Source organism: Carassius auratus, chromosome 26 (assembly GCF_003368295.1).
Source record: "Carassius auratus strain Wakin chromosome 26, ASM336829v1, whole genome shotgun sequence".
Taxonomy (NCBI): Eukaryota; Metazoa; Chordata; class Actinopteri; order Cypriniformes; family Cyprinidae; genus Carassius; species Carassius auratus.
In genome coordinates, this window is record NC_039268.1 from 12562444 (window position 1) to 12589124 (window position 26681).

General features: G+C 37.6%; 1 protein-coding gene across 5 annotated transcripts in view; it reads right to left on the reverse strand.

Annotated features, from left to right (window-relative positions):
* Positions 1-20258, reverse strand: part of LOC113044350 (LON peptidase N-terminal domain and RING finger protein 2-like) — a 117552-nt gene extending 97294 nt beyond the window's left edge. The window contains exons 1-2 of one of the 5 annotated variants that reach the window (XM_026204273.1): positions 19798-20258; positions 18651-19392 (exon numbers count right to left, since the gene is read on the reverse strand). In XM_026204273.1, the coding sequence (XP_026060058.1) occupies positions 18651-19392; positions 19798-19980 (925 nt within the window). In that variant the 5' untranslated portion in view covers positions 19981-20258. Of the gene's footprint in view, positions 1-18650; positions 19396-19797 lie in introns of all 5 variants that reach the window. The other 4 variants (XM_026204272.1, XM_026204276.1, XM_026204275.1 and 1 more) reach the window with 4 other exon arrangements.
* Positions 20259-26681: the final 6423 nt, after the last annotated feature.

Here is a 26681-nt window from a genome sequence, read left to right on the forward strand (position 1 = left end):
GGCTATTTTCAAATTGTGCCCTCACGAAAAAATATGACTCTGGGAATATGCTGCAAAAAAAAAAAAAAGCCGATGCAATGGCAGGTCCTGTCGGCATCGGCAACGTAGAGGACCGAATCGGAGCTGAAATAACCGCCTACTGTTTGGAGCCAGTTACTCAAGGAGACGAGGACCCACTTCATTCATTGAAAAATGCTGCCTGGTGTTTTCCCCAGATGTCGCGAGTGGCACGAAAGTACCTGTGCGTCTGTGCCACAAGCACATCGGAGCAGGTTTTCAGCACCATAGGTAAAGTTGTCGGTCCACAACGTGCCCTAGCGAAAAATCTTGACTATGCCACTTGCCATTCGTTCCTATTGGCACTGTGTTTATTTTTTACTTATTTAATGGATTCAGGTATTTTTATATGGTTTTCATTAAAAACAATTTTGGAAAGAAGACTGGAAAGAAGTTGTTTTTATTTAGACCAGTTGCTTTTTCAATTTTGAGATATATATATATATATATATATATATATATATATATATATATATATATATATATATATATATATATGGATGGATGTTTATTTTAATTCAACTCTGGTTGACTGTTGTGGGTCTATTTGCTCTTTTTTTATAAGCTGCTCTGTTATTAAGTTGTTCGTGCAGTGTGATTTTTAGGGGCGTTTACGCAAATATCACATTCGAATAATTTTGAGCTCACAAAAAACGAATATTCGTTTATGTAAATTAAGTTTAGCTACTGAGACAGACGTTATTTTTCAGCAACATTTATTGTTTCTGTCATTTTTGAACAAGCTTACACACAATAAGGTTGAACATTACACATCGTGTTTTGTAGCTGAAAACCTTTAACAATGCATGCAAACAAAAAAAGTACAGATTTAAATGCAAAAAAAAAAATGAACAAAGAAAAATGTAAAGAACGTTAGGCTATTGTAGAGAATGTAGCTTACACTTAACTTTGAAACTGTCAGCAAATCTTTTTTTGCTTTTTTTCTATTGTTGTACATGTTCTTGTTAAGAAATACGGGCATGTAAACATGATCGGGGGAAAGTCGGCTCCTTTGTCTGTTAACAATAAGGCCGGCCGCGGAGAAAACGCGCTCTGACGGCACAGACGTTTTGCGGGTCTCACAAATAACGGTGTGCTAGTTTTGTGAAGCGCTTCGTTTTTTCGTTTCACCACTGAATGGGATCCTCATCTGGTGGAATACATGGCTCCATCAAGAACTGTTGCCACTCGTCTCGGCTGGACTCTCTGTAATCATAGCTGAAGAACTGGCCTTTTCCGACGAGTGGACATTGCAATCCTCTTCATTGTTGGTGACAGCGGCTGCATCGGCACCACTCGAATCAAGGAAAATGTTCTGATAATGTTCAAAAAAGTTGTTTTTTTTCTTACTTCTCTCATGTTTTCATCGAGAAACCGGAGATGTTTGTGCCGAGGGTCTAGGGTTGAATGCGGTCACTTTCTGTGATTCTCCACGGCATATTTGAAGTGCTGTAGAAGACCGCAGTTCTTATTCATTCATTAATTATTTTTTGCTTGCATACATCTTCAGATATGCCCTGGAGAATCACAGAAAGTGACCGAATTAGGTTTTATTGTGGACTTTTTTTTCTTTTTTTTTTATATGGCAAGCAAAAATATGTCGAAATTCAAATATTTGAAAGGTCGACTTTCCGTGCACACCACTAGTGATTTTATTGATTTGTGTGTGCAAAAACTGTTCTGTATGTTTATGTTAATTTAATTCTGTTTGACTATTGCTATTTGTTGCTAATAAAAGTTAATATTGTTGTGCATGTAATTTTGTTATTGTTTCAGTATTAGTGTTTGTTATTCAGTTTGTGAATGGTTTAGGCACAAGCCAACAGTTTGGTGATGCTGTCTCAGCCTTACGTCATCATTTTTTAATTATTCACGGTAATACCGTATACCGAGGTAAAATAGGGAGGAGGTTTGACGGTATCAAAATTTGGATACCGCCCAAGCCTAGCTGGAAGGTTTAAAAATGTTCAGAGTTAAATATTTTAAATTGTAGTTTTTTATTGATTTTTTCTTTGAAAAGCAAGGCAAAACAGTAAAAATAACAATTTGACTATTTAATTTATACAATAATGAAAAAAAATTGGCAAAATTAATGGGGAAAAAAAAACTCAAAAAAACATATTCAGTATTCGGCCCAGTGTTTCATTCAGTTTGGTTTCGGCTTTGGCCAAGTATTTTCATTTTGGTGCATCTCTATTCAATTGTTGAAGCTTTTAAACATCAGCCCTTCCACTCAATTGGCAATTGTGATGCTCCTTTGTACTCAGTGGGTGCTCCTAACTTCTTGAATTTGGTAGCACAGAAAAAAAAAATCATAATAATAATTTCGAGCCCTGCATGCTTATGTTCGTGCTTATGTGATGAGAATATACTAAGGTGACACTTTACCTTTAGTCAAGTCACTTTTTTTTATATAGCGCTTTAAACAAAACACATTGCGTCAAAGCAACTGAACAACATTCATTAGGAAAACAGTGTGTCAATAATGCAAAATGACAGTTAAAGGCAGTTCATCATTTAATTCAGTGATGTCATCTCGGTTCAGTTTAAATAGTGTCTGTGCATTCACTTGCAATAAAGTCAACGATATCGCTGTAAATGAAGTGACCCCAACTAAGCAAGCCTTAGGAGCAAACTTAGCCAGAAACAGTTTGTTTGATAATAATTTAGCACCACACCACAGCCATATCCATGGCAAGAAACAAGTAAAATTGGAAACACAAACTCCTTATAATAATAATAAAAAATACAAATAAAAAATGTTTTTAAAGTTTACCTTCAAAGATACTGGACTCCACTATAACCATTTACAAAAAACTTGAACCCTTTAACTTCATATAAAGTGTATTTGTGCTATCCTAATCCCATTTGTATTTTTAACAGCAAGAAACTGATTCCCATCCCATCTCTGAAGAGCAGAGAGACTGAGTTCTATCAGTTCAAATTTCTCATGTCAGCCACATATTAAGACAGAAGTTTAGCAGTGAGAAAATAACTGAGAGAAATGTTTTTCAGCATTAACAGGATTTGATATGACTCAACTGTGTTTCTGAAGCCACAGACTGTGACAGACTCTGTGCCAGCACTGGACAAGCAGGAAACATATGTGTTTACTGTCTAACTGCCTAAGCAGCATATTGTGAGATAAGAAGACATGTAGCCCACAAAACGCCTACATACAACCATGTGAGAGACCAGAAGATATTTCTGCCAAAACTCTAATTCAGAAATATAGCAGAGATGCTCATGAGACACAAGCTCAGCTTTCTGCTCTTTTATGCGGTCTCTGTGAGTGGCCTGCTACGGTGTCTGCATTCAACCACCCCTTACACATACAGCTTGGAATTCAAGGTCTAGACAGGCAAAATTAGGTCAAGTATGATCTGTGGAATTTATGCATCCTCATCAAGTGCAAATATTTTTGTTACTGTAATCAGGAATCTCATTTGAAACTAGATATTTCCTTAAGAAAATGTTTATTTCTTAAAGGGGGGGGGGGTGAAATGCTCGTTTTCACTCAATATCCTGTTAATCTTGAGTACATATAGAGTAGTACTGCATCCTTCATAAATCCAAAAAGTCTTTAGTTTTATTATATTCATAAGAGAAAGATAGTCTGTACCGATTTTTGCCGGAAAAACCCGACCGACTGGAGGCGTGAAGTGTGGGCGGAGCTAAAGAATCACGAGCGCGAATAGGCTTTTGCGTTGAGAGCATGTGGAAGCTGTGACATTACCGTGAGGGAAAACCCATAATCCAAAACAAACAATGGCTTACAGTCAGATTCAGCCGTTTATTTATGATCCAGAATCAGATCCAGAGGCTGAAACTGAACGAAAGCAGCAGCAGCAACGACTCGCTCCGAGCGGGGCTCGAACCCGGGTCTCTGGCATGGGAGGGGACGCACTAACAAGGAGGCAGAGATATTTGAAGCAGTTTTACTCACCGCCTGCGGTTCCAACACACGATCGTGACCCTTTTTCCTTGGGATTGCATCATCCTTAAGAAATAAACGATACGCAAATCCGTCGTCAAACTGGGCCTTGTGAACAAGCATCTTCGAAATGCAGGGAACAAACAAAAACACTTGCACTCCGTTGATGCTCTGTAAAAATAAACTCCATCCACTGGTCCCTTAATGCTGTTTTTTTTTGGTAATCTGTGCAGGGTTGTCTTGCCCTGGCAACCAAAAACACACTTCTTTTGTGACTTTTCGCGGCGCTCTCGCTCTGATCAGTGAATCGCTCTGATCAGTGAAATGTCTGTGCTGCTCAGCCTCGCTGTACGGGAGCGCACGCTCTTCCGGCAGAAGTGCGTCAGGACCCATATAAGGAAATTCCGCTCCATCTAACGTCACACAGAGCCATACTCGAAAAAAACTTTCCGAAACTTGTGACAAACCGGAAGGAGTATTTTGGGAACAAAAATACTCCTTCAAATGTACAACTTAATTTTTGAAACTTTGTCCATGTTTAGCATGGGAATCCAACTCTTTAAGAGTGTAAAAAAACTCAGTATGCATGAAATAGCATTTCACCCCCCCTTTAAGAAAAGGCAGAGTAGGGAATGTCATGGCAGGTAGTGTCACATTACTATTTAATAAAAGAATGTAATAGTGTGTGGTCTAAAAATACGGTTTTCTTTCTTTGGTTTTCAGGTTTTACCTATTAAACTCTAACTGTAATGACTATTGTGTCACCATTACTTAAATAATTGTATTAGGGCTGCAACTAACAATTATTTTGATAAATCGATTAATCTGTCAATTATTTTTACAATTAATCGATTAATCTTTATGTACTTATATTTTAATTTTGCCCATTTTTTTTACAAATAAATTATTAACAAAGGGTCTTTATCAGTCAACATAGACTTTTAGAGATTTTAACCATTTTGCATTGTCATATCCTCATCAAAAATGTATATCTGGAGTTTTGTTTTATTATGTGTTAGTAATCCTTTGTCAAACTCTTCTGCAATCAAAACACTGACCCATACTCTAGCAAATTTCACAAGGAGATTTCAAATAATGTTTTCACCATGGCAGTCCTTAGGGCTCCTAAAGTAGTTTAACATCCAGAACAAAGCTTATTTATGAATCTTTCAGAAAATATTTTCACGAAGAATAAAACAGAATAAATTTGCAGTACATTGCATTTTATTTTATTTTTTTTCCTGTAAACACACAACTTATACCTGGGAAACAGCTTTATAGCTTATGCTGTGAAATTGTAAACAATCCTTCGAATAAAGTGCCTGTGGCATGAAACCTGAATGGAACTCACTTTTTAAAGTAAAATCCATCAGAAAGTTGTCCAGAAAAAAAATAAAAAAAATGTACACACAAAAAACCTGCTGTGTGAAAAAGAGCAGTGAATACTTCGGTAAATGTTTAAATTTATTTGAAGTGCACTTTTTTTCCTATCTCATTCAGTCATAATTAGGCTGCAAGACTGAATTATGAACTGGTAAATGACAAACTGATCACAGAAAATGTTTGTAAAACTGTTAAAAAGCAATGTTATTAGCTTTTACGACTAAACATTTGAAAACAAAATTGTACTGGAGAATTTGCACAAATAAAAGTCTTAACAGTTTAGCAGTACAGGTTACTCTTCTTTTTTGAAGGCTCAAAGTAAAGTTCTCCCACACTTTGGATGACTTCGTTCGATTAGTTTTATCTTCCGCTTTTTTCTTTTTCTTTCTCAAGCATACTCCACTGCCGTCTGTCTTCACCATCTAACTGAATGCTGCAGAAGCAGTTCGGGAAGCACGTGACATAAAACGAGGCCAGCTATTAGGTGTTTCTCAATGTCAAGGAAGGATCCTCGGAAGCCAGTATTTCGAGGATGCTACGTCATCGACATCCGTCGAAGGACTGTTCCAATGTCAAGGATCCTCGGAATTTCAACCAAGGACTGAGTCCTTCGTTCGAAGAATATCCCATACACAGGAAAGGATGCATATGTGTATCCTTCGCGCTCTCAAATCACCCACAATCCTATGCGCGCAGCTTTGCTATCGAACGTTAGTTAAAAAATTCAAAAATGTCGAACGTTAATGTAGTCGGAGCGTTAACGGTTTTTATTTACGTTTCCAAACATTTGTTATAACTGTAGTAAATATAAGTAAAGTTTGACGTTTAAATGCCAGTACAAATTACTACCGTATTGATATTGTAAATTATACAAATACAAATGGTTAACTGAACCAGACCTGTCATTTAACAATTGTTTGCGTCAACGGCATTTCTTTTATAAATAACTAGTTAAGTTGTCCAAGTAATTTAATGATACCATTCACAGCGTTATTCAAACGGACCTTTTCACTGACGTAATGACGCACTTACGTGCACTTGCTAGCCTGTTCCATTTACGTGTTCTCCGTATGCTAAAGAGGAGTCTCACCTAGCCTCTGAAGGAAGGGACTTGGAAGGATCAGTCCTACCAAAGAAGTATCCTTGACATTGAGAAACGCCTATTGTCTATTCACTACTTCTCCTGCTGTACTAGCTGAATAAAACCTGCAGTGGCTCATTACTGCCACACTTTGGTCATCGCAGATTTAAAATATGCACAAAATGAGCCGCTTACAGCAAATAAAAGTTGTTTAGCAACTAATCTATGACTAAATTAGTTGACAACTATTTTGATATTATCTATTTTTTATATCTTTAGATTTTTAAGAGATTTTAACCATTTTGCATTGTCATATCCTCATCAAAAATATACCTGGAGTTGTTTTATTATGTTAGTAATCCTTTGTCGAACTCTTCTGCAATCAAAACACTGACCCATACTCTAGCAAAATTCACAAGGAGATTTCTTTCTATTGTTTTCACCATGGCAGTCCTTAGAGCTCCTTGTTTGGGATGTTAAATCTAAAAATCTTTGATATATATATATATATATATCAAATTTTAAAAGAATAAGAAATAAAATACTGCTGCAAAGTTCTCCACTAAATAAAATACTCTCAGTCTCAAACCAATATCATAATAAAATATAATGAAAAATATAAATAAATATGATTACAGTGCAGCATTACCAAACCCAGCTTGTAGGCCTGCTCATATTTAAAAATATATAACTTTTCCAAAGTGTAAAGATGCAGCATCAACAGTTTCAGTTTTTAGACCTGCTCAGATTTCGTTATAGCGTTGGCCGATCGGAATTAAGACCAAAGGTATGTTTAAATGCCAGAGGGAGCTGCGTTTGAATTACAATCGTTTTTTTTTTCTAGTCGAGTGATGTTCAAACTCGCGTGATGCCTTTTGAAAACCTTATATTGCACCTGTCAAACAAACAGACACGCCATGCTCACGCTACGCAGCCAGTGTGTCACCGGCCTTAGAATCAGCTGCACGGCAGGATTTGCGCTGAACGCGGAGACTTCCGCCACTTAATATGTTTGTTTAGAAACACCAAAATTTACCTATGTTCCACGCACAAAATATTGCATTCAGTCATTCGGTACACACGTGCACCGTACTGAAAGCCCTGTACCGAAACGGTCCGGTACGAATACACGTTACGTTACGTGAATACCATTACACCCCTAATAAGTGGTGGGCCGTTATTAGCATTAACGTGCTGCATTAACGTGAGACTTTTATCAGGCGATAAAAAAAATATCGCCGTTAATCTATTTTTTCACCTTGATATTTTATATAACCAACTGGCTGAGGCCAGCCTAAAAAGATGCTCAGGACAGTTGACGGGACACGTGTACATCGTCACAAAAGCGTATCTTTTTCATGTGTTTTTAAGCCTTACCGCTTTTTGATTTGAACATTAAAGCATGCAAAAACAAGTCGTGGAAAAGCTGAATAGAGTAGCTAGTTACTCGCGCGCTGTTTTCGGTGCGCACGAGAGAGATCGAGAGCCGCGTATCACGGACAGCTACACTGAACAGAGCTCTCTTCTGCGAAGTTCTCCTCAAAAAGTCCCTCCAGCACCTGAACAAACAAAAAGATGTGAAAGAGCCCAATTCAGTACTTGCGGTGTTCTGGTGTTCAGGGCTCATGCAGAGAAAGGCGTCTCAAAACGCTTGAACATCGAATTTGCTTATTTTCACTCTTGTGCCGACAAATACATACAAAATGTGTCTAAATATCCACCTTGGAAATTATGCTTGAAAAAACTCAGTTATTTCTTAAGTGAAAGTAAACAGTTGAGGAAAAAAATGGGGTGTGTATTATATTGGATGCGTTCATCGTCTCTTAAAGTGACCGCGCCTAATTTAGCTACTTGCTGCTGTAATGTTAATCCAAGAAAATGATAATCACTCACTGCTCTTGTCTGAATTACTTTTTAGTTTTAACAGTCAAACCAAAAAATTTTCAGACACCAAATATAGTTTTTGATATATATATATATATATATATATATATATATATATATATATATAGCAAAACTGTAATAATATGAGAAATGTTGAAGGTATCTGAATAAATGTAGGGTTGACTGTACATTTCATTTTTACATTGAAGACTATCCAGTGCTATTTTATATTTAATTATTTGGTTTCTGTACCTTGACACCTACAAACTCATAAAACAACTTAAACATTGTGTAAATAGCACAAATAAATAAAAATAAACGAACATACAAATTAAACAATTTCAAACAGGGCCCACTGGTACAACCTTCACTATGGCCCTGCTCACGCCTGTTTCACACATACTCCATCTGCAGTGCGTATGCAGTCCATGTGCGTCACATATGTGGTGAAGCACGGACTCGATGTGCATAAGGTTGTGTGCACCTTGTACAATGTGGAATTAGTTTACAGCTTGTTCAAGCACTTTGTGATGCATTTTGGAAACAGGAGATGAGCCCCTTTTCTAATGCACCACCTAGCTTGATAAACCCCTTCTCAAAGACTTACTGTTTGTCAATTTTATTTGGGTAACACACATATTCTGAATACCTTCGGCAGAATTCGAATGAGCCATTTTAATATAGATTAATTTCAAGATCACAGTGAGACTAATCTAGATTAAAAAAATTTATCTATGCCCACCACTAATTAATTATATATATATATATATATTAGGGCTGGGCAAGTTAACGCGTTTTTATCGCGTTAACGCATTAATTAATTAACGCCGACAATTAGTTTATCGCGCGTTAACGTACTTTTTATTTTGAAAGTCCGTTACTCACTGCGTTTCAATACACATAGCTAGACTGTAATAAAACAACCGAATACAACAAAAACCATGGGTCACAGGAGGGGTGGGATGTTTCTCAGTAGGCTACTGGCTGCTTGGGATGAGCTAGCGCGCAAAACAGAAAATCATGTGCAGAGTCGAATTCCATCTGGTTGGAATGTCTTGTATAAGCGACTCCTTCTTTTGTCCAAGTTCAATTTGTTTTTGTTCTAATTCTGCAGCACTCGCTGACTGTGCTTAAAATGGCCCACAACCTTTCTGCATTTGGCCAGGATGTTGTCAAACGCGCTGTTGTGCAGAGATACTATGACAGAACGCTGGAGACTGCGCGTTCAAAAGGCAGATGTCTTGCAGCAGCGATCATATTTCTTGCACTATCTGTGCTAAGTGTGCTGACTTTATTTGAAATGTCCCACTGCTGTGCAACTTGAATAAAATGTTTAGCACACGTTTCAGCAAAATGTCTCTCTTTATCATCTGTAAATGTGAATAACCTTGTGTGTCTTAGCAACTGGCTAGGTGCAGATGAGTAAGTAAATGTAAAGTTGGAAGAATGGATAAAAGAAGTTAATTTTGTCCACTCAACCTGCATCACTGAAAGATTTTTTTTTTTTTTTGGACTGAGATTCTTAGTCTCTTAAAGGAGATTGATGTTGTTGCACGGAATGGGCCAGTTAAAATGTTATGATCGAGGTTCTGGACATAATTTTTTTTTACAAACTAAACAAAACTTTAATGTTTTATTTAATAAAACATTAATGTTTTAATGTTTTATTTATATGTTAATGTTATATTTAATTTGATTACATTAATGTTTAAGTTAAGATTTACAAGAAATGTTAACTGCTACTAACTTTTAACTGCTGTAAAAAAGCACTTTATTTTGTTTAAAGTTTTGACAAACAAAATTTTATTGCACTTTTATTCATACAGCAGAACTTTGAAAGAATAAAATTACACAATACACTACTTTTGATTTCATTATTGAATTTTGCGCATGCTGCGATTAATCGCGATTAAAATATTTAATCGTTGCCCAGCACTAATATATATATATATATATATATATATATATATATATATATATATATATATATATATATATATATATAAATAACACACACACAGGTGCAGGTAATATTTATTTCACTAATTCTATTAAAAAGTGAAACTTGTATATTATATAAATTTATCACACACAGACTGATACATTTCAAATGTTTATTTCTTTTAATTTTGATGATTATAACTGATAACCAAGGAAAATCCCAAATTCAGTATCTCAGAAAATTTGAATATTACTTACGACAGATACACACACACACACAAAAAAAAGGATTTTTAGAAATCCTACACCAACTGAAAAGTATGAAAATGAAAAGTATGAGCATGTACAGCACTCAGTACTTAGTTGGGGCTCCTTTTTGCCTGAATTACTGCAGCAATGCGGAATGCCATGGCTTGGCTGTTATTGAGAGCACAGGTTGCTCTGATAGTGGCCTTCAGCTCTTCTACATTGTTGGGTCTGGCATATCGCATCTTTCTCTTCGCAATACCCCACAGATTTCCTATGGGGTTAGGGTCAGGCGAGTTTGCTGGCCAATTAAAAACAAGGATACCATGGTCCTTACACCAGGTACTGGTAGCTTTGGCACTGTGTGCAGGTGCCAAGTCCTGTTGGAAAATGAAATCTGCATCTCCATAAAGTTTGTCAGCAGCAGGAACCATGAAGTGCTCTAAAACTTCCTGGTATACGGCTGTATTGACCTTGGACCTTAGAAAACACAGTGGACCAACACCAGCAGATGACATGGCACCCCAAACCATCACTGACTGTGGAAACTTTACACTGGACCTCAAGCAACATGGAATGTGTGCCTCTCCTCTCTTCCTCCAGACTCTGGGACTCTGATATCCAAATTAAATGCAAAATTTACTTTCATCAAACAACATAACTTTGGACCACAGTCCTGTCCTTTTTGAAGTGAGACGCTTCTGACGCTGTCTGTTGTTCAAGAGTGGCTTGACACAAGGAACGCGACAGCTGAAGCACATTTCTTGCATACGTCTGTGCGTAGTGGTTCATGAAGCTCCAGCAGTCCACTCTTTGTTAATCTCCCACACATTTTTGAATGGTTTTTGTTTCACAATCCTCTCAAGGGTGTGGTTATCCCTATTGCTTGTACACTTTTTTTCTACCACATCTTTTCCTTTCCTTCGTCTTTCTATTAATTGTGCTTGGAAACATAGCTCTGTGAACAGCCAGCCTCTTTTGCAATGACCTTTTGTGTCTTGCCCTCCTTGTGCAAGGTGTCAATGGTCGTCTTTTGGACAACTGCCAAGTCAGCAGTCTTCCCCATGATTGTGTAGCCTACATAACTAGACTGAGAGACCAGGCATTGCAGGTGTTTTGAGTTAATAGCTAATTAGAGTGTGGCACCAGGTGTCTTCAATATTAAACCTTTTTCCCAATATTCTAATTTTCTGAGATACTGAATTTGGGATTTTCCTTAGTTGTATAATCATCAAAATTAAAAGAAATAAACATTTGAAATATATCAGTCTGTGTGTAATGAATATAATATACAAGTTTCACTTGTTGAATGGAATTAGTCAAATAAATCAACTTTTTGATGATATTCTATTAATGACCAGCACAAGTTTTTTTTTTTTTTTTTTTTATACATATAAATGAAAAGATATTCTTTCTATGGCTTCTAGATTTCAACTAATATTTTACATTTCCAGTGACTAGTATCAGTATTGTGTACTGCCCAATCCTGCTTTTTTTTAAACGAACAGAATTAGTTTTTTTTTTTACAGTGCAAAAGTAAACTGCTACTGACTGTCATAGAGCTCACATGATCCAAGTTAGCCATTACAGGGCTTCAAACTGTGACTAAAACCGTCGCATTTGCAACCAAAAATATTAAATTGTGTGTGAAGTTTTTGCTTAGGTTGTCACTGGTGACTAGGCCTATGTATTTACATGTTATAAAAATGTGCATCTAATGCCTTTTTTCCTGATTGTTCTGCGATCACATCAATTGCTATGTTCACGTATTAAACTGAGATGATGCACATCAAAGCTTTAGTGGGGGAAAACAAAAATAAGAAAAAATAAGGGGTTTCAAACAGGCCTTAACTCTGGTGCACAACATCGCTGACGGCCAAATGATAAACACAGCTCAGATGAGCAATGTGAGAGAGCTCGACATGACAGAGACAAGTGAAAGTTCATAAAAGCAGCAACTATTTCATGCATAACTTCAACAAACTACAACAGGTAAAGCTGCCAGCTGTGTGGATCCTGGTAATATAGTTAAAAATTCTTAGAACAGAACTTCTATGCTGTGTTATGTGAACTTCATTATTTGAAGCACACTTGCCATCAAGTAATTGCAAAAACTTTTGAATGCGGAAGGTGATCGCTTAAGCGTCTCAGTTCAAGCAGCAAGTGAAACCATTTTATCTTTCTCTTTACGACTACAGTACATAATGAACATAAATTAACATCAAAGGATAGACTATTTTATAAGACAGCCTACAGTACAACTTTACAATCTTATCAGTCAGCTAGAATAATAACTAGGTCTATTAAGAGGAGCATTTTGCTATATTTATGTGCTATTGCATTTTAATATTTTTAAATAACCTGTTGTCTACATGATTCAACTACTCCTATAAAATTGCATTTTATTAATCCTCATTACACCTACCGGAACGAAAAAAAATTCAAAATTTGACATTTTCTAGAACAGAATCCAGCAGGATTAATTTAATGTGAACAACAGTGTTTTGCTGCAGCAGCGCCAATGTAAACAGCTCACTTGTGCAGCACAGTCACACAGTTACGTTTGGGATAATTTTATTTCAAATGTCATAATGTCAGTTGAAAACATTGCAATTGTGTTTTAAAATACAACAACGAGCACCATAAAACCATTTAAAGAGGTGCGTTCAGCGGTCTCCGTGCCAGAAAACAGTCAACAAAGTAAAATGATGTCAAACGTACAACACACTCTTCATTTTATCAAATGATCATAAATCACATCTATTCATTTTATATTCCTGCTACTAGCGTTTTATTCAGACATTAATTCCCATTTTACATTAATTCACATTAATTCCCATTAATTCAAGTGAGAAAGTGTTTTGTGTGTGTGGCTTTTGCACATCCTGTCATTCCGGTGACTGCATGAATGCAAAAGAAGCATTTTGCAGCATTATGATTAACGATTAATTTATTGTTCATTTAAACGATGATCGATCATGAAAATAGATATTTAACATCCCTAGTTAAAATATATATATACGTAATTACCAGATTTAATATTATATATATATATATATATATATATATATATATATATATATATATATATATATATATATATATATATATATATATATAAAAATACATACACCAACAGGTGAGTTTGATCAAGGCGTGGAACTAGAGATCGTCTGTGGCACCTGTATTATTTACGCAGGGCATAAATAATACAGAACCTCTCATATCCCAATAAGACAATCTTTAGTTCCACGCCTTGATCAAACTCACCTGTTGGTTATCATCAAGTGTTACTTCAGAATATTTATTAGACATTTCAGTTGTGTTTGATCAGGGTTGGAGATTAATTTTGCAGGAAGGTAGCTTTCCAAGAACAGGAATGGGAACCCCTCAACTAGGACTATCATATTTTATATTTGACATTCTGTATGTATGTATTTATATATATATATATAGAAAACCTTATAGCTGATGGACAGAGCATGCATCCGTTAAAAGTCTTTGTTGCTCAATAGGTTCATTAAGGCTGTGTCTAATCAGACGATGTCGCGTTTCAGAAAAATAACCATTATAAACTTATTATGAAGACTATTACTCTTTGGAATGTAATAGCCTTTGAAACTAGAGACAGCATACATTTCTTCCATTTAAAAAAATGAGCAAGTCCAAAGCACTGACCTACTTTTGAAAAGCCCAGACATGACCTAAAGGTGCCATGGGATGCATTGATACAATATTTTAAATTGTTTGTATTTTAAAAGTGTGTATGCAAAGTTTTATCTCAAAATACCCCACATATCAATTTTTTATAGCTTGTTGAAATTACCACTTTTAGGTTATGAGCCAAAACGCGAATTTTTTTGTGTTAGTCCCCTTTAAATGAAAATGAGCTGGTGCTCCTGTCTCCCTTTTCAGAAGAGTGTGGTGCATTAAGAGCTTGTGCTCACAGGTAGGGCTGGGTATCGATTCAGATGTTCCAGATCGATTTGATTTCGATTCACAAGCTCTCAAATCGACTCAATTCTTGATTCGATTTTCTATACTCGATTCTTGATTTGATTTTCTATACTCGATTCTCAATTCAACTCAATCAATACAGATTTAATACAAATACTTATTAACTTTACATGAACTTAATACTTATTTGATGCAAGATGAAAAATTTATGCTGAAAAAAGTCAGAACAGTCGCATTCCTTGATCAAACATGATCATGTTATTTAAAGATATTAAAGATATTAAAGATAAAATAATCATACAATTGTACAAAATTTGCTGCAACATTTAAGCTACAAGCCTATGAACAATGTAGGACAAATAATACTGGCTTATTGGTGATAGTTCACCCCAAAAAAAACAAAAATCTTAATTTATGCGTGTATTCATCATGTATAATAATTTCTTCTGCTGAAAAAAAAAAAAAAGGTATTTTGAAAAATATGGGGAACCAAACAGTTTTTGGACTCAAAATTACTTTTTTTTTTTTTTTCAATATTATGGAAGTTAACTTTTGTGTTCAGCAGAAGAAAGAAATTCATACATGATGAATACATTCAGATTTGTAGTATTTCTACAGCATTTCACTTCCGCATTACAAATCACACACACAGCTTTGTTTTTTTCCACAACACTATCGTTGTCGTCTTGCGAAATCTAAAATGCTTCCATACCTCTGACTTTTTATGTGAAGGCGGCATCAACGTCAACAAAGCACCCGAAACCGCCATTTTAAGCACTGAATGAATAAATGACAGGTTCGCCTCTCGCTCCTTGGTAACATCGTGCAAGGAAAATAAGAGTGTGACATCTAGTGGAGAAGACTAGTTATTAGATTAACGTTAATCTTTCATTCAATGTTGGAGGAAATAAACATGAAAATAAAAGAAAACATTCGTGGCCTTTGAGAATCTATTTATAATTTATCACACTTTAAAAATGTTTAAACGAAAAAACTATTTTTTTACCCAGCCCTACTCACAGGCACACCAGTGTTATGGTTTAACTGGTGGTGACCATGTTACTGACCTCACATTGCATCCAAATGCAATTTTTCACTACCACATTCTTATTTCTGATTATTCTGGTAGCACTTGAAGGCAGCATTAGTGAAAACTTACAGAGACAATGGTAGCTTTAGCAACATTAGCCTTACAGAGAGCCAAGAAGCTCTTTTTGTAAACAAAATATGATTCAAAATGCTTACTTTGTCTAGAGTCTAGACATTGGCGCACAAAGTGTAGGTTATCGATCCCTCTTTCAGAAGTAATCTTTGCAAATTCCAGTGCTAAACTGACCCTTGTATGCGATTCAGCCCACCTTAAAATGTTAGTACAAATGTATAGGACTTTTTTTTGTTTATTTTTTTTCGGGACATTTCCTTCAAAAATGAAATTTAACCACTGTGTCCTCAGTGGTCTATGGAGACTCCTATGTTCATTGGGGCATCCCAACACACAACACTTTTAATGGCTCTTTGGTGCTGACATTAGCGCTTTTCCACTGTCGGGCCAGTGGGAGCCAGGGCTTAAAGAGGGCCGGGCGAGGCTCATAGCCTCAGGCCAGTAGCACCGAGGCCAGAATAGCGCAGGGTTTCCACAGTGGAGCTTGAAGCACCGCTGCACATCACTAAAACACGGCCTTTACACGCCTCTCAGAACAACGTCATGCAACCTCAAAATTTCACCAACAAAGAGAAGTTATCAGAAAACTAAGAAATAAGTCTCTGGAACATGTGCAATCACAAAACGAACATGATAAAAGCGGCAGTTTGTTTGCATGCTTTGTTATATATTCAAATTCCAAAGCATCGATGTTTTAAATATAGAATAAGTGATACATTGATCATATTGATTTAATTTATCAGGACTCAATATTAATCACACATAAATACACTTATTTATATTTTATTTATTTATTTTTAACGCTCATGAAAATAGCCTGCTTATTCAGTCGAGTCTGTTTCTGTTTATTAGCCACAGTAGCCTTCATATTTAGAATGAATGATAATATCTCTATTTTTGTAAGCTCCCGAACAAAAAACATTATTAGGCTATATTCTTTTATGATAGGCAACATGAGATAAACTCTCGAGACGAGGCTTGTGACAGATAATATAAGTTACTTAATAAATACACAACTGTGATAGAGAATAAGAAGCTGACGTCTGATTTCTTCAAGCGTTCATATTTTACCATGTTTACTATGGTAACATGTTTAGCGTGCATATCTTTTTCATTGCTTATAAATATTTCTGCCTTGTTTAGTGATTATAATCCACATTGGATCAAGTTATTTCAAACACTCGCTGCTGACTGAAAGTGAGTTTTGAGCTCAACTTATTTAAAAAAAAAAAAAACCGCTGGTATTAAAGCTGAAATGAAATCTTTCTGAAATGATCCGCAGCACAGACTCTCTATTTTTATAAAAGCTCCCAAACAAAAATAATTATTATATTTTGATGATATGCAACGTGGAGCTAAACTCACGAAATGAGATGACAGATATGTTACTTAATAAATACACAATTGTGATAGAGAATAAGAAGCTGACGTCTGATTTATCCAAGCAGTCATATTTACCATGTTTATTATGGTAACGTTAATGTTTAGCGTGCATAGTCTTTTACATCGCTTATAAATATTTCTACCTTGTTTAGTGATTATAATCCACATCGGATCAAGTTATTTCAAACACTCGCTGCTGACTGAAAGTGAGTTTTGAGCTCGACTTATTGAAAAAAAAAAAAACGCTGGTATTAAAGCTGAAATGAAATCTTTCTGAAATGATCCGCAGCACAGACTCTCTATTTTTATAAAAGCTCCCAAACAAAAATAATTATTATATTTTGATGATATGCAACGTGGAGATATACTCACGAAATGAGATGACAGATATGTTACTTAATAAATACACAATTGTGATAGAGAATAAGAAGCTGACGTCTGATTTATCCAAGGAGTCATATTTACCATGTTTATTATGGTAACGTTAATGTTTAGCGTGCATAGTCTTTTACATCGCTTATAAATATTTCTACCTTGTTTAGTGATTATAATCCACATCGGATCAAGTTATTTCAAACACTTGCTGCTAACTAAGAGTGAGTTTTGAGCTCAACTTATTTTAAAACGTCTTTAATACTGGCGTTAAAGCTGTTATCTTTATGAAATGATCCGCGCTGACACTCTAACCCCTCCTCTAGCCCCAGCTGGCCCGCTTTGGCCCAAGGTTTTCGTCAGGCCAAAAAACCCCGGCCGTTGGCCCCGAGGAAGCCCCGGCAAAGCACGATCAAGCCCCGGAAGTGACAGTGGAAACGCAACTGGCCCTGGCACGCACTAGCACGCCCGGTCTTAGCTCGATAGTGGAAACACGGCTATTGTATCTCCAGCAGCTACAGCAAGAAAACAGTAATGGCAGACCACAGCTTCTCACTCAGGGCTGTGTATATGCTAATAGGGCAGAGAGTGTCACAAATGGGTGGAACTTTCCCCGAGTATGATGTCATAGTACTGAGAAATCTGGAACTGCTAGTGTGGGGAGACGGTTTATGAATTATTGTGATTATAAAACAATGAGTGGATGGATTTTTACCATTATAGGCTGGTTGTTTTCACACACTGCAGCCACTCAAAGGTGTTCAAACACCTCATAAGTGTTTTTTTTTTTTTTTTTTGCATTCTATGGCACCTTAAAACAGGAGTCTAATAGCCACCTAAAAAATTTTTAACTAACTTAATCTACAAAGTATATACAAAAGTTCTGCATTACTTCAGTGTTAAACAATATTGTGCCTAACTGTGCAGATAGAAAACAATACATGTTCAGAAGGTTGTAGGTTGGGTTAATAACAACTATTAAACTTATGTTGTTTGCTAACTGCTGTGATCAACTAAACATAGTACACATCTTCCATCTACGTGATAGCCCAATGAACACCAATTCAAACCAAATTCAACTGGATTATTTAAATTATACTGGTCACGCTGTTACAAAACGGTGTCTTCATTAAGAATGAGACGTACAATGTCACCCCTTGTGGCTGTTTCGTCAGTCTCGGAAAGTAGGTCAGTTCTTTACAAAATACCCGCTGCAATAAATTAAGTGAAAGGCCGTAACAGTGTCTTACCTAGTTCAATTGCCTTGTTGAACTTCAGTATAGCGTTGGATACGTCCTGTTTTTTCCAAAGACCTTCCCCTTCCAACCAGTATCGTCTCGCTTTGCTTTCCGAATTGAACCATTTTTCAATCAAGCCACTGGCAATAACATTTACTCTGAGTCCGCCCAAAGTAAATTCTCTGGGTGATTTGTTGGGTTTTAAACGGCAGCTTCTGCACTCTTTTGAAAGGTCATCTTCCAGACAGCACTTACAAAAAGTGTGTCCACAAACCAAGGACGTTGGTTCCGTCAATAAGCACTTGCAAACGTGGCATGAAAACAAGTCCAAGTTCTGTTCATCGTCTAACTCATCACTCTCAAAACATCTGCTTTCAAAGGTAGAGCCCCCGCTTATTGTCTTCCTGTCACTCTGCTCTTTAGTGCGTATCGTATGTGCTATAACTTCAACTAAAATCTGCAGTTCATCGGGTCTCAGTGCCTGGAGGTTTGCAGCAACGCAATACGAGTCCAGTGCATCGGCTATGCGTCCCCCACGGGCTAGAGCGTCAGCTTTCCGCAGGCAGAGGCCACGGTCAGGGTGTTCGAGCTCGGCGAGCTGAGAGGTATAGATCTCCGCGGCCAGATCGAAGTCCCCAGCCCGGCAAGCCTCGTCCGCAACCCCGAGCATTTCCGCACACAATCCCGGTGCGGTCGGGTTGGAGGGGTCGTGCAGATAATGTTCTGTGTGGTTTTGAATGCCAGCATCCATTGTCTGCTACACCGCATAAAATGAAAATAATTGTTAACAAAGCGGACAAAAGTACAACGTATATGCTCCGGCTTAAATATTTAGTAGAATTCAGGCTATAAAATACCAAATATACTCCTATTTTAGTCAACGTTACTTCACAAAAACACCATCTTTAACGCAACAAGATCGGAATACTGGCGAAAATCAATAAACATGAGACCAAAAGCTAAATGTTTATAAACACTATTAATTCCCTATTCACCACTGCTAACGTTAGGCCCACCAAAAATCCTAAATAACTGACTGTTGATTTCTCGGTCAAGCAAATAAATAAAAATAAAATAAACAGTCTAACCTCTGACAAACAAAACAACAGATCTAGCAATATTTTCATGTAAGTTTGTAATATAAAAAAACGAGACAAACGTTTAAATGTGTCTTCAAAACAAACCAGAATGAGTTCGTTGGGGTTGTTTTGAAATCACGAGTCTCAAAATTAGTGAGCAACCGACGAAAGAGAAAGTTGATAGCTGATTTTAACACATCGACGTCAGTGCTGATGATGAATTTCTTGATCTTGGCCGAAGGAAGCATATCCATGACCAACATTTAGATGACCCATTAGGTTTATGTAAGACTCAATGTCTCTGGCAGCGGCACTTTGCGTAATCCTCCCGAATTCTTTGTCTTAGTATACCCTTTCAAACGGTCCTTCTCCGAGTCCCTTTCATTTTGATCATTCTAAAGGATGTCCATGTCTTATACGAGCCAGTAGAAACGGTAAATATTAATCAGTTGCCTTAATAAAATGGAGACGGCTAAGACGTTACCATTCGGTCTTTACTGACACGGGAAAGAGTGATACCGTCTGCCTCACTCTCATTCACATAAGAAGCACGTGACGTCAGGATTGACGCCTCATTGGTGTGTTATGTAGCTCACTTATATAATGACAAAACAGTTGTGTAACCTAAAGGGGGCAGATATTTTGTGTGTGTGTGTGTATATATATATATATATATATATATATATATATATATATATATATATATATATATATATATATATATATATGATGGTACATGGTCACCTAACATCTAGGCAAAATTGTATGTAACTGTTTACTTTATGTAAGGTGCCATTTAATATTCTACATTCAGTGTGTAACAATAAAGAATAAAGACTAAACATTTTTTTTTATATATATTTATGCAACATGCAGTATTTTATATTCATTTTATTTATCACATTGTGTACTAAAATTAACATCAGTTTTGGTGTACAAGTTAGCTTACAAACTAGTTTAAAAAAATATGGAAATTGCCACACTTTATTGACTATTTATTTTAAAGAAAAGGTAAATCTTTAAAGTTTGTGGCAATACTGAGCTTCCGGGATCCAAGTGCACTTAATCCCTGTAGTAATCATAAGATCATGGTTAAAATGAATACCAAAATCACAGGAGACACTGTAGTGTTTATTGAGCAAACACTCTGAACAAATAAATAGTTTGAACTGGCGTGTAGCCTCTTTATTTTCAGAACATAAAATTCTAACCTGAGTTTAGCTCGCTGTCACTTCTTTTGTGACCCTTTAGGTAATTGTTCACTCTATTCGGTATTACTGCCATCTAGAGGACCATCATAGGAAACACACCTAATCACCACAGACACGTCGGTGCATTATCCTCAGAAATGCTTTCATCAAGATCACTGATTAATTATTTGAATCCAACAAACTGATCTCATCTTAAAGTGCTCCTATTAAGGGTAATGGAAGATTCGTATTTTGGATTGGGAGTCCCCAGCAACAGGTCATTGTCTTATAATATGCATTGTGTTTTTTTTTTTTTTTGTTTTTTTTTTGATGACTCCCCTCATCCCCTGAGGTAACAACAACTATATTGAAGGGGTCAACAGACGACCTTATAAAAAATAATAAATCCTTTTATTAGTTTGTGGATTTGTTTGAGCTACAAAGAGCTAACGTTACTGAACATGAATAAAATGTGCAAAAGGATTTTGAAAAAAATAACCTTAGAAAGAGCTATTTAACATAAATAAAACGTGCAAAAGGATTTTGAAAAAATACCCTTAGAAAGAGCTACTGAGCATAAATAAAATGTGCAAAAGGATTTTGAAAAAATACCCTTAGAAAGAGCTACTGCATTACTTCATTAGCTTGCGTCTGACTTGCAGAGATATCATTCTGGCTTGGTGGGGTGTCAGCCAGCGAGGCATCTGATTCTGACTGTGTTCTTTTAGTACTCAGAGTTTGAAGCCATGAGAGCATATTAAGTGTTGTTCACTGTATTTGTATTTTTACCAACCGAGTGCGCGCGTTTTACACACCCTCTCCGACCACGTTGAGTTGTTGACAAGAGGTGTTTCTCAATGTCAAGGAAGGATCCTCGGAAGCCAGTATTTCGAGGATGCTACGTCATCGACATCCGTCGAAGGACTGTTCCAATGTCGAGGATCCTCGGAATTTCAACCAAGGACTGAGTCCTTCGTTCGAAGAATATCCCATACACAGGAAAGGATGCATATGTGTATCCTTCGCGCTCTTCATGCTCTCAAATCACCCACAATCCTATGCGCGCTATTTATAAGAGAAAGAACAGCTGTGTCCAAATTCAGGGTCTGCATCCTCCTTAGGATCCTTCCGCAAAACCCGGAAGTGGGTGTTTGTGAATTTGGACAGCCTACCCTTCTTTCAGTTCCCTCCCTTACCCGTTGCTCATATCGTGTTGCCTAGCAACCGTGACAGCGCTAAACAAGAAGCGGGAAAATGGACAAAGAAAGTGTTATTCTCCTCATTTTAATTCTTTTGGAAGATATAAAACAATTAAATAAGTTAAATACTTTCTTTGCTCGTCGTTGGAGAGTTTTTTATATCAGACTCCAAGACAGTCATATCCAGGTAAGCCATTATAGCCTATTTTTATTTACGTTTTTAAGTATTCTGCTAATTTCCCCTACAAATTCATTGAGCCGAAGCATAAACTTCAGCTTGTTTTGTCAGAGAAACTCTTATCTATCTAAATAATGATATATATATATATCTCAATAATATGTATATAATTACATATAAGTAAATTACATAATAAGTGTTCCTGTGGCTCAACTGGTAGAGCACTGCCTTAGCAAGCAAGCAAGCGCAAGGTTGGGGGTTCGATTCCCCGGGAACACATGATATGTAAAAATTGATAGCCTCAATGCACTGTAAGTCGCTTTCGATAAAAGCGTCTGTAAAATGCATAAATTTAATAATTATTCATGTAATTTGTATAATGTGCATTGTATTAAAAAAATAATTGGAGTTTTGATGTTTAAACTTATCTTAAGGTAGAAAAATGCTTTTATCTGTTAAACCCTTATTCTAATGTACTAATTATATTATGTATTTGTTAACTACTTTTCATTAACCAGACCAGACCCCGTTACTGCAGGATTAACCTGAGTGTCCCAGTTTTGGACCGTTTCTTCAACCAGGAAGATCCCCGACCAGACTTTCGGCTGAGCAGGGAGTCTCTGGCAGTGTTGCAGAACCTCCTGAACCAGGAGAGAAGACATGGGTGGGGTGCTACAATAGAGACCCTGGTGTTTCTCTTCTGGTTGGCCTGTGGAGCATCCTACAGGGTGGTCTCAAGAGTGTTTGGGATGCCCCGGTCCACTGTCCACTACATTGTCCACCGAGTGACTGAGGAGGTGGTGGCCATTCGCCACAAGGTCATCTTCCTCCCGAAGACCCCGGAGCACCTGGAAGAAGTCTCCCGCGGGTTTGCAGGGCTGGCACACCACAGAGCTTTTATCAAAGCTGCGGGTGCCATCGACGGCTGTCACATCCGCATCAAGCCTCCGAGCTGCCCTGATGGTCAGTGCTACAGAAACAGGAAACTTTTTCCATCAATAATCCTTCAGGCTGTTTGTGACCATCAGGGCCGCTTCATCGATACGTACGTGGGCTGGCCTGGATCAGTGCACGACTCCAGGGTGCTCCGCCACAGCCTACTGTACGCTCAGTCATACTACCCTCCTCCAGGGCATTTCATCTTGGCCGATGGAGGATATCCATGCCTCCAACGGCCTCTCCCCCTCATCACTCCTTACAAGAGGCAGGTGCAAGGTGTGGGAGCCCAGCGCTTTAACAGCCATCATTCCAGGGCACGGTCCATTATAGAGCGTGCTTTTGGAATGATGAAGACAAGGTTCCACTCCATCTTCCTGCAAGCGCTGGAGGTGCAACACACCTTTGTTCCTCATGTAAGTTACCAACCAGTGTTATATTAAATAATTTTTTTTTCAATATCACAATATACTAATTTTATATATGCTATTGCAGGTTGTGACAGCATGCACCATCCTCCACAACATCTGCCTCAGTGCCGGAGACGTGTTGGCACCTGAGGATGAGCCTGAGGACGATGTGGAGGAAGATGAGGGGGAGGCTGACATGGAGGCCGTCAGCGGTGCTCAGTGGCGGGACCAACTCTGTGCTGAGGTGTCTGCCCTGGAGGTTGTACCACCAGGTCATGACTACCTTTAACAAGCAAGTAAACAATAACTTTAATATCTTATTTAAAAAGTACTTTGTCATGAAAGGATTGGATTAAATTTCTCCTGTTTACATATTTATTAATGCATGTTACAGATGTGACAGCCGTTGATTGAGTTGCTCTGCAATCCCTGCTGGTGGATGATGTAGTGGACAATAGGAGGAGACATCCTGAAGCTCTCTGCAGACCACCCTGTGAGGTTTCACTCGACAACCAGAGGACCAGCCACGGATCCCTGCTGCACTCCATCCATGTCTCTCATCCTTTCAGCGGCTCCAGCAACACTGCCAGGGACTCCCGTTGCATTTAAACATAAAAATGGTCCAATACCTTGTCACTCAGATTAATCCTGCAGTGATTTGTTAAAATCTGTTGTCCTGTAAATAGTTCTGTAAAAAGTTTCTGTATGTTCTTGAATTTTGTTACCTCAATTTTGTTTTCTGAATGTTATTAAATAATTATATAATTAATTTTCTTTACAAATGTTCATTTTACATGGAAAAGTATGGAAAATAAAAAAGAAATACAATGAATGAGAAGTATTTCTTTTAAATAATTTATTTCAAACAACTGAAGCTAACAATAGAAAAAATGTAATCCCTCCCACCCAAAGAAAAAACAAAAATTATTTGGGGACCAAACGCTCCAGAATGGAGAAGAGCCTGTCCATCCTCTCCCTGCTCTCCTGTGCCCTCCTCTCTTCAGCCTGTGCTCTCCTCTCTTCAGCCTCTCTCTGCTGCCTCATGTCCTCCCTGATGAGGTCGAACAGCTCCTGGTCACTGTCCCTTCTCCTCTTCTTCGCTGCTGGCTGCCTATCTCCTTCCCTCTCTTCTTCCTCTCTCTCCTCTTGGTCACTCACTGCTGCACTTGGCCCTGGAGTGTCCATAGGAATGGAGGCAATAAGGACAGGGGGGCAAATTGAAGGCCTTTGTCCTAAAACCTCATCCATTTGGACAAACCAGGGCCAAGTAGCAGCAGTGGGCTTCCCACTCACTCCCTCTCCTGACCCTGGATACTTGCATTCCTAAAGACAAGTAAAAATCTAAACTGTTCACAAAACATGTAAGCTTAAACAGGATTTTTTTAACTGTTACTAACAACAATATTATTTTCTATATATGGACATACTTTATATTTCTTTTTTAAATTGTCCCACTTTTTCTTGGCTTGGCCTGGGCTAACTTTACCAGACAGGCCCATCTTCTCCAAAACTATCCTAATGTAGGAGAAAAATAGAAAATATTGGAATTGTGTTAATCACAGATATCAAAACGACAATGGTGGAAATTTACTGTACAGAATTATACTACAAAAGGACAAAACGAGAGAAGTAAGAAAATGTTTCAGCTGTTTAATGACTGCAGGAAATGTTATTTGTACTGCACAAAACAAAAAAGAAACAAAACTTCCTTTATATTACAATGGGATTTCTAAATAGATTTATTCCTGTACCTCCATCCCACAGTGGCAGAGTTCTTTGCTCCGGTGAAGAGTTCATCGTTCTCTCCCCGGAGCTCTATAAAAACCTCTGTCTGCTCTTTTCGTCCCTAGACGCATTAAAAACAGCTTCAATCACTAACAATTTAGCTGTGTGTAAGGGAATTTTAGTTGTGTGTAAGGAAGAAGCTAGTTTACGAAAGTAATGTTTTTTTTTTTTTACATATAAACGTACAAATGTAAACAAAAAAAACTAAACAAAAATACTTAACGCTAAAACAAAATGCCTAACTAGACAACCACTGAAAAAATATCTTTTTTTGGAAAGCCAGTTTTTAAAAAACGTACATCGAAAGGCATACTCATCTCCCACACCGCTACCGCTCGCTTCGTCCGCCATTACGCTCTGCCGAAAAGAATTATGGGATAGGTAGGACGCGAAAGGATCCACCACACCCATCCTTCCAATTCGGGGAAAAGGAGGACGCATTTGTGGGCTGCATTTGAAGGATCCTACGAATTTGGACAGCCTTCGTTGCGGCGCTGTGACGTAACATCCTTCAAATGAGTCCTCCGAAGGATGCAGACCCTGAATTTGGACACAGCAATAGTCTGTACCGATTTTTCCCGGAAAAACACGAGCGCCTAGAGGCGTGACGTGTGGGCGGAGCTAAAGAATCACGAGCGCCAGTAGGCTTTTGAGTTGAGAGCATGTGGAAGCTGTGACACAGATCCAGAGGCTGAAATTTAACAAGAGCAGCATCAGCAAAGGCGGTATGCTATGTGGTATGTACTGAAACTGTATATATTTGCTTAGCGGTTTTGGAAAATGAATAAGTTCCACTTTATGTCGTTTTTTTTTTTTTTTTTTTTTTTTTTTTTTAAGCTGTACATGTGGAAAGTGCAGTTTGATGACAACATCGCATGTTGTTTACTTGATGTGCTTACGCGCTGATAGCTAAGTTAACAACAGTTAACTCACGGCATGTGGTTCCAAAACACAATCGTGACCCTTTTCCGTTGGGACTGCATCATCCTTAAGAAATAAACAATGTGCAATCCGAAATGCAGGGAACAAACAAAAAAACTTGCATAACTCCGTTGATGCTCTGTAAAAATAAACTCCATCCACTGGTCCCTTAATGCTGTTTCTCTTGGTAATCTGTGCAGGGTTGTCTTGCCCTGGCAACCAAAAACACACTTCTTTTGTGACTTTTCGCGACACTCTCGCTCTGATCAGGCTGTGCTCAGCCTCTCAGTGCTCTGCTATACGGGAGCGCGCGCTCTTCCGGCAGAAGAGCGCGCACTTAGGACC